The sequence below is a fragment of the Henckelia pumila genome, chromosome 2 (genome assembly GCF_033568475.1).
Source record: "Henckelia pumila isolate YLH828 chromosome 2, ASM3356847v2, whole genome shotgun sequence".
Classification (NCBI taxonomy): Eukaryota; Viridiplantae; Streptophyta; class Magnoliopsida; order Lamiales; family Gesneriaceae; genus Henckelia; species Henckelia pumila.
The window spans coordinates 94,200,227-94,211,650 of NC_133121.1; the positions used below are offsets into that span (position 1 = coordinate 94,200,227).

General features: G+C 38.7%; 1 protein-coding gene and 1 long non-coding RNA gene across 2 annotated transcripts; one reads left to right on the forward strand and one right to left on the reverse strand.

Moving 5' to 3' along the window:
• Positions 1-5,875: 5,875 nt before the first annotated feature.
• On the forward strand, positions 5,876-8,235 carry LOC140884661 (uncharacterized). The gene is made up of 2 exons (XR_012150692.1): positions 5,876-7,434; positions 8,045-8,235. It is a non-coding gene; the product is annotated as an uncharacterized lncRNA (long non-coding RNA).
• Positions 8,236-8,323: 88 nt separating this feature from the next.
• LOC140883909 (uncharacterized) lies at positions 8,324-11,135 on the reverse strand. Its single transcript, XM_073290532.1, has 4 exons — positions 10,760-11,135; positions 10,384-10,579; positions 9,524-10,210; positions 8,324-8,657 (listed from the first exon to the last, which is right to left on the reverse strand). Exons 1-4 carry the CDS (start codon positions 10,915-10,917, stop codon positions 8,466-8,468), a joined length of 1,233 nt encoding a protein of 410 aa, XP_073146633.1. The 5' UTR covers positions 10,918-11,135; the 3' UTR covers positions 8,324-8,465.
• Between the last annotated feature and the right edge of the window lie 289 nt (positions 11,136-11,424).

Genomic DNA, 11,424 nt, shown 5'->3' on the forward strand with positions numbered 1-11,424 from the left:
GATTGATGAAACGATTTCACCAATGTGCACAGAAACCATTTCTGCACGTTTTAAAGTCAAAATAAATTTTCCTGAATCCGAATTCAGTGGTTTCCAAAAATGTCCATCCCTATGTCATTTTAGGAAATCCTACTCCCTTACTCTTATTTAAGAAGTCCAACTCCTTAGTTCATTAAATTTAACTCTTTAAATTTAACTATCTCAACGGGGATTAAAACTCCATTACACTGTGTGACCCTCAATGGTTCAGGGATACAGCTAGCCGTGGGCTCACAACTCCTTGTGACTCGGAACAACACTTTCCGACTTGCCCAACGAATCATGGTAAAGCGCCTAGCAACATCGCCCCATGATTCCCTAGGTATCACTGATAGTGCCTACAAGAACCAGTAGATTTTGGTTAGCGTACAGTACGGTCCCTTCATCCATATATCCCGATCGAATCAACAACCATTGGTATATCGAGAGTCGCTCAAGATTCGATAACTATGCAATACATCTTGAAGATCAAATTAGTGACATCGCATGTGCTACTAAGAAACCATTTCTTAAATCACATCAAGTACTCTGGCCAGAGATTTGTCACACTAATATCTCCTCAGATCGCATAGGATATCCACACTCGCAAGTATGTGGTGAATCCTTGACAACAATGCATTGACTCCTATATGTGTCGTAACTGTACCCAATCTCGACACCTGATGACCCCCTCAGAGTCGGTAAACGAGTCAAAGCACAGTAATAGCATATAGAGTCTCCATGATGTTTCAAGTCGTAAGGACTAATGGTGTACAACCAAAACCGCGGACTTTATCCACTCGATAAGTGATAACCACTTGGAAAGTCCGGATAGGGTAGTTCGACTATTCATCCTATGAATATCCATTTGCATGCTTCGAACATCTCCATGTTCCCTACCAATGAAACGTGGTACTCCGCATCGCAAATGCTAGTCTCAAACTCGAGCGATCCTTATCCTTATTATCGGACGGCTCAATCGACTAGGAACGGTTTTAGAATATACAGTGACTATAAGATGTATTTCATGATAGACATCTCCATGTTCTACCACATCTTACATACACTATAGTATATTCAAGGTCTTTATCAAAACAACAATAGTATATCACAATATAACAATATGAAGTAATATAAAGTCATTGCCATAAAAGTGTAAATAATATTAAACAAAAGATTGTTTATACAAAGAGTCAACAAAGCCCATAGCCACACAGTTGGCTCACTGGGCACCCACTCTTACATGATAATCTCAGATTTTAAAGTCATGCATTTCATTTTAGATTCCTTCTTGAAGTACATGATTGAGATTTGTGTATTATGCTTGAGATTATATATCATTAGTTGATATATTGACCAATGATATTGCATGTTTGTTGCTTATACTGGGAATGTTATTCTCACCGGAGTATTCGGCTGTTGTCTTGTTTTGTATGTGTGCTTGGCAACAGTTGGGTAGGACCAAGTCAGAGATCGCATGGATAGATGGGATGTGACGATAGAAGTGAGGGCTTGGTTTAGAAGTCGAACTTGTATTCGAACTCATTGTACTTGTTGTATATTGATTGGTGGAACTTTGAATAGATGCATGTTCTATTATTTTGATGATTGTACAACCTTAGAACTATCATGTGTTAGTTTATGCATGTTTTATATTGAGTTTTGAGTATTTGGGGTTGGAATAAGATTTGTTTCCCTTATTTTTTTGGTTCTGCAGTAGGGCACGGACCCTGGACATGCCTCCGTGCATGGGTCCGAGTGTCCTCTGTCTCGCGTACAGGTATTTTTGCCGATTTTCATAGGCACGGACCTTAGCACGGAGGTATGCAGGGGTCCATGCATGGGTCTGTGTAAGGGTCCGTGTGTGTTTTCTTTTGGTTTTGGAATTTTTCATACGTCCGGACCCTTATCCGGAGGAGGTCCGGGGTCAGTGTAGTTTTTCAACAAAAAAAAACTTGAGATTAATTCTCTTGGCTTATTCTTTGCCTTTTGGTTGATTAATGATGTTTAGATGATTAGAATCAAGGTCCTCACAAAATTTCTTCATCTAGGTCACCATGAAGAAATGCTGTCTTTACATCCAACTGCTCCAGATGTAAGTCTTCCTTTGCCACTAGTCCAAGTACTGTTCTGATAGTGGTTAAATTAACCACTGGAGAGAAAATCTCGGTGTAATCAATGTCTTCTCTTTGTTGAAAGCCTTTTACAACAAGTCTTGCTTTGTACCGCTTGCTTCCATCAACTTTTTCTTTGATCTGGTACATCCATTTGTTGTGTAATGCCTTTTTGCCTTCCGGAAGTTCTGTCATCTCCCAAGTTTGATTGAATGACAGTGAATCCATCTCGTTTTCATGGCTAACTCCCACTTGATTGAATCATCATTTTGCATCGCTTCTTCATAGGTATCTAGTTCACCTTTATCTGTCAGCAAAATATAGTGAAGTGCAGGGAAGTATTTCTGAGGTGGTCTGATTGTTCTCGAAGATCTCCTGAGTTCAATTTCCAGAGTTTTTGGGTCATCATCTTGTGCAACAGTTTCTTTATCCTTTAGGTTACTGGTTTCCGACTCATTCACGGGAATATCCATCAATGGTACTTCAACTGTCTTCTTGACTTCAGGACATTTATCTCCAGCTTGAATGTCAGATTTGTCCTTGTACAAAACTTGCTCATTGAAAATGACATCTCTGCTCCGAATGATCTTTCGATTTTGATCATCCCAGAACCGATAACCAAAATCATTATCTCCATAACCAATAAAGAAACACTTCTTTGATTACGGATCAAGTTTTGTTCTGCTGGCTGAATCGATGTGAACATATAAGAGACAACCAAACACTTTCAAGAATGAAAGGTTTACTCTTTTGCCGCTCCAGACCTCCTCTGGTATTCTGCAATCAAGTGGTACCGAAGGTCCACTGTTGATCAGATACGCTGCAGTGTTAACTGCATCAGCCCAGAATGATTTCGGCAGTCCAGCGTGCAATCTCATTCTCCTGGCTCGCTCATTCTGGGTCTTGTTCATCCTCTCACCTACACCATTCTGTTGAGGTGTACCAGGAATGGTTTTCTCCATCTTGATCCCGTTCTGTGCACAATACTTCTTGAACTCAAAATCTTCATATTCTCCTTTGTTATCAGACCGTAAGCACTTCACCTTCAAGTTGGTCTCATTCTCCACCATGACTTTCCACCTCTTAAAGGTTTCGTAAACTTCAGATTTATTTTTCAAAAAATAAACTCAGACCTTCCTGCTCTAATCATCGATAAATGTGACATAATATCGTGAGCCTCCAAGGGATGTCACAGGAGATGGCCCCCATACGTCAGTATGAACCAACTCCAATTTTGATGTCTTTGGTTCTCTACCGCCCTTTGAAAAGCTCACCTTTTTCTGCTTTTCAAGTATACAGCTTTCACACAATTTGTGTTCGACAGTTTTTAACTCTGGTAGCTTCCCTTTTGATATCAGCATCTTCATTCCATTTTCACTCATATGTCCAAGTCTACAATGTCATAGACTTGAGTTAGCTCCAGCATCCACAGCTGCTAACATGTCTCTGCAACTGGAAGTCATGTAGAGGGTTCCAGTTTTTTGTCCTCGAGCAACAATCATGGCTCATTTGCTCACTTTCCAAGAGCCATCACCAAAGGTCACTTTATGGCCTTCGTCATCGAGTTGTCCCACTGAGATTAGATTTCGGGTCAACTTTGGTACATGCCTCACTTTATTCAGCTTCCAGATGGATCTTTTTGACATTTTCAAACTGATATCACCCATACCAGCTATTTCCAAAGGTTTTCCATCTGCTAGGAAAAATTTTCCGTAATTACCAGCAATATAATTACTGAATACCTCACGATCACCGGTGGTATGAAATGAAGCTCCCGAATCCATAACCCAAGAATCAACCGCGCTTTCCATGGATAGTACTAAGGCATCATGTGCATCCTCAGTAACAATATTTGCATTATTCTTGGGTGATCTACAGTCCTTTTTCATGTGACCAGTTTCACCACAGCTCCAGCACTTTAATTTCTTTTCGAATGTATTTTTGTATTTTCCACTCCTTGACTTGGATCTGCCACGCCATATGTTAGAACCTTTTTCGCTACTCCTGCCCATACTTCTGTTTTAAAGATTTAGAGCAGATCTCAATGATGTTGCTTCTCCCGAATCCATCGTGCGAACTTCTTCACCAAGGATTCGATCTCTGACATCATTGAATTGTAACTTTCCTTTTCCAGCAAAATTGCTAACCGCTGCCCGCATCGGCTCCCAAACATTTGGTAAAAACGCCAAAAGAATAAGTGCACGGATCTCATCATCAAACTTGATTTCAACCGATGTTAGCTGGGAAACAATCGTGTTGAATTCATTGATGTGTGCCGCCACCGAAGCACCTTCCTCCATCTTCAAGTTGAATAAATGTTTCATGAGAAACACTTTATTATTTGCTAATGGCTTCTCGTACATGTCCGACAAAATGGATATCATCTCCTCCGTGGTTTTTGCCTCCGTCACATTGTGTGTCACGTTCTTTGTTAGGGTCAATCGTATTACCCCTAACACTTGTCGGTCAAGAAGCTCCCACTCATCATCCTCCATCTTTTTTGGTTTCACCCCGGATAGAGGTTGATGTAGCTTCTTGCTATACAGATAATCTTTAATCTGTAACCGCCAGAACGTGAAATCTGTACCATCAAACTTATTGATTCAAGGTCCCGATCCGTCATTTCCGACCATCGCTTCTCCTGCCTTAATAAAATTTCAAAAAATCTTTTATGATGTGGAAGATCAGACAAAGTTGCACCCACAGAGCATACTCAGAATTTTAAAAAAAATTTCACCAAGGCTCCCGGACACCTAGGGATGTAAATGAGACGAACAGTTCGCGAACTGTTCGGGTCTCGACTCGTTAAAAGCTCGTTCGAGCTCGTTTAATGAGGCTCGTTAAGGCAAACGAACCAAGCTCGAACTTTACAATATTCGGCTCGTTAGCTCGTGAACATGCTCGTTAACAGGCTCGTTAACAAGCTCGTAAGTCATCTTTTAGACGAAAAAATAATAGTATTGATATTTAATTTATAAATTTACACTTTATTTGTGAAAAATATTGAAAAATCTATAAAAATTAATTTATTATAATAAAATTACGAATTTTAATAATAATATTATATTTTTTTCAAATATATAATTTAGTTTTTAATTAATTTAATGAATATTTAAATTTATAGTTTAAATATATTAAGCTCGTTTAGGCTCGATAAAAGCTCGAATAAGCTCGTGAGTCATGAATATATTCGTTAAATAAGCTCGGGCTCGGCTCGTTTATAAATTAACCGAGCTTGAACATTCAAAAGCTCGGCTAGGCTCGGCTCGTTTACATCCCTACGGACACCGTAACAGCTTTGATACCAGTTGTTATGGATTATGCCGGAGTGATCATGACGATAATATAATTGCGAAATAAAATAATCAATAAGAACACCAAGGATTTACGTGGTTCACCCAATATAGACTACGTCCACGGAGTTGCTGCAATATTTATAACCGGAGAAATATTACAAGTGTATACAAAACACTATATCTCTCACCAACCCAAACCCCGAGTATTATCGAGAAAATATTTCTCTAACTCACACAAGAAAATACACTCTCAATATTTTCTAAATGCTCAAAGGAAGAGCTGAAGGGGATTAATCAAACTGAAGGAATGGACCTTTATTTATAGAGTTCTAACGCGTCTTCAAACCTCCATCTGCCAGCCTCCAACAAACATAATTAATTATGTTTTCCGACAAACTCCATAAATGCTCACCTAACAAGGCAGCCACGGCAAGACCCCAATGATTGCGTACAACACCTCCTACTCCACAACAATTGGTTTCCTCATGAAAGCTAGCATCAACATCCAAGCGTAGGCAATCTACCAGAGGTGCCTGCCAAAGGGATGGAGAAGGTGGAAGAGCATTCGGCCGGTGGGTTGGCGAGGCATTGATGGCTTTCTTATACTCAACACCTCACTATTGCTCCAGAATTTTTTCATGACTGGGCAATGAAGTAGCGCATGATAAGTCATCTCCTCCTGGGTATTACATAGCAAGCATGACCCAGGTACCGGTACATGATGTCTACGGAGATTTGTTTCGGTCGGAATAAAGTTGTGAAAGACTCCACCAAAACACACGAATTTTTGGAGGGATAGCCAAAGACCAAAGAAATCTCCACCAACTCAAGGTCACGTCAGAATTCGAGTGATGCTCAAGTGACTACTCTTGTCCGAATCCAACTCGATAAACTTTTAATTAAGTGACGGCTCTTAGGATCATATTTCCATAATCGAATATCTCCATGAGCAGCGCTAGCCAGCGGGATTTGAAGGATTTCCTGGGCTAAATATGGCACACAAGCCCCTCTGATAACATGCTCGTTCCATTCATGATTTTGAATGAAGGAGCTAACTTTTGAGCCTTCTAGTATCTTGACACCCCCATGCACCAACTTTTGAGCCTTCTTTCGTGTCTTGCTTAGTTGGGACATAACAAACGATTGCAAAATAAGACCTTATTAGGCCGTAGTAAATGTCTTTTAATGTGTGCATATACACACATGGTCTAGGGATGGATCTTTAATCATATTTACGAAAACATAAAACTTCACAAAAGCAAAGTCATCTACACAGCAACATAATATTATGTGAGAACCCAGCCTTCAGCCTTCAAGCAAGCAATGAAGAGCCATAACCGAAGGAATGAAGGCAGATTTTTCAAATTCAAAACTGATGTGAGTAACATCCAAGAGTTGTAACAACAAGAATAAAGAGGAATCATGGTTGTTAATGGGAATTATTCGCCATGAATGAGAAACCAAGCTGTTGTATTTTCGGTTTTCTTGAGCTCCAGTTTGCTGTCCAGTGTGCTGCCATTTTTGGTTGATAGAGGTTGCTGAATTCTGTCCATATATCAGAATTTTTACATAGCTTGATTCCCTCCTTAATTCAAAGCACAACAGCAACCGTTCGAAGCTCAAAAATCTGCTCATTGTCGATCTTCAAGGCTGCCCAAAAAACTCGGAGTGCGGCATCGATTCAAAGGAGCTTTCATTCCAAGGTTCGAGCAGACTTCCTGTCCACTTTCGAGCAAAGATCTTACCTAATTTTTCGAAGGAGCCTTCTGTTCAATCTTCGAAGGAGTCACTGCCCAAGGGTCGAAGCAAGCACCTGCAGCAACCATCGAAGTTTTAGTAGCTAATTCCGTCCGAAGTCGAGCAAGAAGAGACTGTCTTGTTCTGTAACTAACCAAACAACCTAGCTTTTCCCAAGGACGATCGAATTCTGGTTTTAGTCAAATTCGAGATTCACTCAAATCCGAGGCTTTCCAACAACACGATTTTCTTGGAAAAAATCAAATTCGGTAAGTGGGCTTTTATACCTCTTTTTGCGTGATATAATCTACACTTTTTTTCATTTTTGAGTGAGTTAATCTTTATGAAATAAATTACATATGATTTTGAAAATTCAATCAGCTTGATATGTATATCCGTTTCATTTTGATATGCTATTTTGAATCCGTTGGCTATTCATTATATTATTCAAAGCATGTTAGAGTTATGTGGATTGCACTGTTAAGAGTTGATTTAGAAATGGTTAAGGATTTTTCGATGATTTGATTTGATATGGACCCTGATGCGATGGATTATAATAACCGTTCCTTTGGCCTCGCCCCTTAGAGGAGTAACATATATGATTTGATTTGATATTGGCCCTGATGCGGTGAATTATAATAACAGTTTTTTTTGGCATCGCCCCTTAGAGGAGTAACATATAGGGGCTGATCAGTAAACCACGGAAAATGAGATAATTATCAGTGCAATGTTTGCTTCGTATTTGTGTCAGATTCAGCATGCTTAATTTGTTCGAGATTATAATATGTACATGTGTATATTTTGGTGTTTATCATGTCCGATCGACCCCCACTTGCTGAGTGTTTTCGAAAACACTCACCCCCTTACCTTCCTTCCCAGATACCGAAGATCAATTGGAAGAGGATGAGCAACATGCATTTTGGGGTTGGTAATCACGTTATGGAGATATTATTAGTATATTTTGTGTTTTATTGTCGCTTCCGCTATTATCGCTTTATTATTTGGTAAAGACATTTTGGTTATGTAAAAGACTAGTTGAAGGCTATTTTCTATACTACATGACTTGTTTTACGTTTCGAAATGTTAAACGCCAATGCCACGTTTCGGACCCGGAGCGTGACATATGATCTTCCACATGAGCCTCAGATTGTTATAAAATCAAAACATGACCATGTGTTCAATAGAATCATAGATAAATATTCAAAAGAAATATGACGGATGTAACACACCAAAGGGAACATTTCAAAGCTTGTATCCAAAACATACTAAAACAAAAAATCGAGGGAAGTTCAGTTTCTCCTCAAGTGCCGAGATTGCGGGCTGAAGCAGCTACAGGTGGACCATAAGAATATCTCCACGCTTCACATGCCGCACATTTCTCCAGCTTTACATCATTTTCCAGGGTACAGAATTTGCAAAACCATCCGACGTGTTTCAGTTTATCATCTTTAGGTCTGAGTGTCTTGCATAGCTCGCATATTGGAGCTAGTGGCTGCAATTGACAGTAGAACAACTCATCAAATGCATCGGAGAACAAAACAGCATATAGAGATTATTGCAGAAGACAATTTGCAAATGTACCAAAGGTACAACTTATTCAAAGCCAAAGCTACTATGGAAGAACATATGACATGTCTAGTTTTGTTTTTAAACCCCATTTTCCCATCTTCAAAAACTAAAACACCGATAATATCTCTCTTTCTTTCCTTCTCTGAAAACTCATTTCAGTACCTCCTAACTTAATCGCTACTTGTAATCCGAATTCTCATCACACAAAAAATATTATTTATCTTGTGGTACACTTTTTTTAACCAATTTTAACAAAGCACACGTCATTTAAAAACCAGCTAACACAAAGGTTTACACAATTTGATCACTACAGTTATTTTTTTCTTATTAAAAAAAACCAAGCATTCATTTCATTCAACCAAAGAATTCATTTTTTCAAAATGAAACCTCCTAAAACACTAAAAACAAAAACAAACAATACCCATAATCACTAAAGGAAAAACCAAGGGCAACCACATATCTAATTTAGCGTAAATTAAATTCCTTTTAGATTTATTAGACATATTAAAAGCCATTCAAAATTAATCCATTCAAATGCTTCATATGTTTTAATTTCTTCTCCTGTTTTTGTTTAACCATGGATCTATCATGATGTAGTGCTCCAACTGTTGACGGTTAAAAGACAGTTCCAACAGATAATTGAGAAACTCAGCTGATCTGCTGTGTCATAATTTCCTTGCTATGATGTTAGATATCAAACTAACAGTTCTCACCTAACTTTGATGGCAAAGTAAAATAATCAGAACTTTAAATAGTGAGGAATAACCTTAAAGTAAATGCATCACTCACCGGGTTCAACAAAGTGCACACTGCGCATGACCAAATATTGTAATTGTCATCGTTCAATGTTTCATGGCTACACATGGATAGGGAAGTTGAAACTTCTCCCGACAAATCCACGACAATTGAATTTTGATCACCAAGAGAAGATTGAGCAAGTGGTGTGCACTCCTTTGGACAAGCCTTACTAGAAGGCTTTTTAATTGGATGGCTAGAGTCTGAAGTAGTGGATTCCGGGTGACCACTTGCAGACTGGAGAGATGAAACGTCATCAGATTCATGGCTTCGTTTACGTGATACTGCCTTTTGATCTTTTCTATGATATCCAAGTACATTTGAAATTCCAGAAGGATATTGTAAATCTGAAGAGTTCGGTGAGGGATTGGTATTTTCATCATATTCACAACCATCACAAAATTCCGAGCCACACCAGACATTATCCCTTAATCTCATTTCTGCAGCCATTGCAGCAGCTTGAACAGGGCTTAGTGAAACCATGATAGAATTATCACCACCGATTTGTTTGGGGCCAGAAGGCAGCAAGGTTCCAAGCCGGGCTCTATTTTCTGCAGCAGTTAATGCAGCTTGGCGAAGGGATGAACAAGGTTTGAGGGAGAATCCACCCAATCGCCTTCCAGGAAGATCGAATCCTTGTCCTGTTCCACTTATCCCTTTGTTTATCAAATCTTCGCATTCCTATAGATATTATGTAATCAGGTATAAGTTAGTGTCTGATCATGATTTAAAGTCGGGGGAATCGTAGTTCATTGAACAGTTAAATTTTAGAACGAAAAAGAAGAAGACAAGAAGCAACCAGCAATAACCAAGTGTGATAGCATTTCGGACAATCATATAAAATTACCACTTACCTTTCGAATTTCATCCCATAGCTTGTAGAAGCTGGAATTATGAGGGCCATGAACATTGTGGCAGAGCTCATGCAGCATTGTATCTAAAACTTCATGAAAAGGAATAAATTCCTCATCTCTGTTTGCCCGTCTAAGCCTCAGTTTTATGTGTATACCACGTCCTACATTCAAACCCAGAAGAGCAGGATTCTTGGGGCTGCAAATTTTAGATACCCTTTTAATTGATATAGAAAAAGAATACGCAGCTTATGAATTTTGAACTTTCGGTTGCTCGATTTCCAGATTAAATGCATGGGGAAAGAACACGAGAAAGCATAACAAAACTGTATCATAAGTGTATTGCTGCGTAAAACAACAGAACAGAAAAAGATCATACCAGAATTCAGAAAGTATCTTTACTCTCCAATTGTGATTGCGCATGATGGGTTGAACCTGTTTCGCGACTCTGTCTAAAATCTTCCGAGCTTCTTCTTCGTTTGTCTTCCTTTTCAGCGTTTTGATTTCCCATACTTTGTTGAGATCGCCCGAGTTCATACCTTTTCAACTTTCCACACAAACCCTAATTCGCTAGATTCAAAAAAAGGGGGGGAATTGAAGTCTTCTTGAAAATTAAATCTGAGTAACACATTCACAAATCACAATCGTGCTTCGGATAATGTGATAGTACATTGATAGGATTTGAATTTAGGAGCCTTATGAAACGTTTAAAGAAAACACCGTCTCCCATTCCGAACTCCGAAGAGTCAAATTTTGTTAACAAAATGGCGGGACTAGTTTCACTGAGGCAAAATGGGTCGAGATTATTTTTATTTTTTTCAGAGCATATCATATTTTTTTGTGAAATACTTGGGATTGAAACTTATTTAGGTAGTGTTTTGGAATTTTAAAAAGTATTTTTCAACTTTTAGGTAGTATTTTTAATTGTACGTAAATTAATGAGTAAAATTCATTTTGATACACTAACTATTGGTAAAATGTTATATTGGTACATGAACTATTGAAAATAGTTTAATTGGTACATAATCAACTTATAAAGCCAAT

Excerpts from the sequence above, each read along its gene's own strand:
- LOC140883909 (XM_073290532.1), bottom strand. The coding sequence starts at position 10,917 with ATGAACTCGGGCGATCTCAACAAAGTATGGGAAATCAAAACGCTGAAA. Across the intron at positions 10,580-10,759 it reads AAGATACTTTCTGAATTCTG|CCCCAAGAATCCTGCTCTTC; the intron begins GTATGATCTTTT and ends TAAAATTTGCAG. Across the intron at positions 10,211-10,383 it reads TATGGGATGAAATTCGAAAG|GAATGCGAAGATTTGATAAA; the intron begins GTAAGTGGTAAT and ends TAATATCTATAG.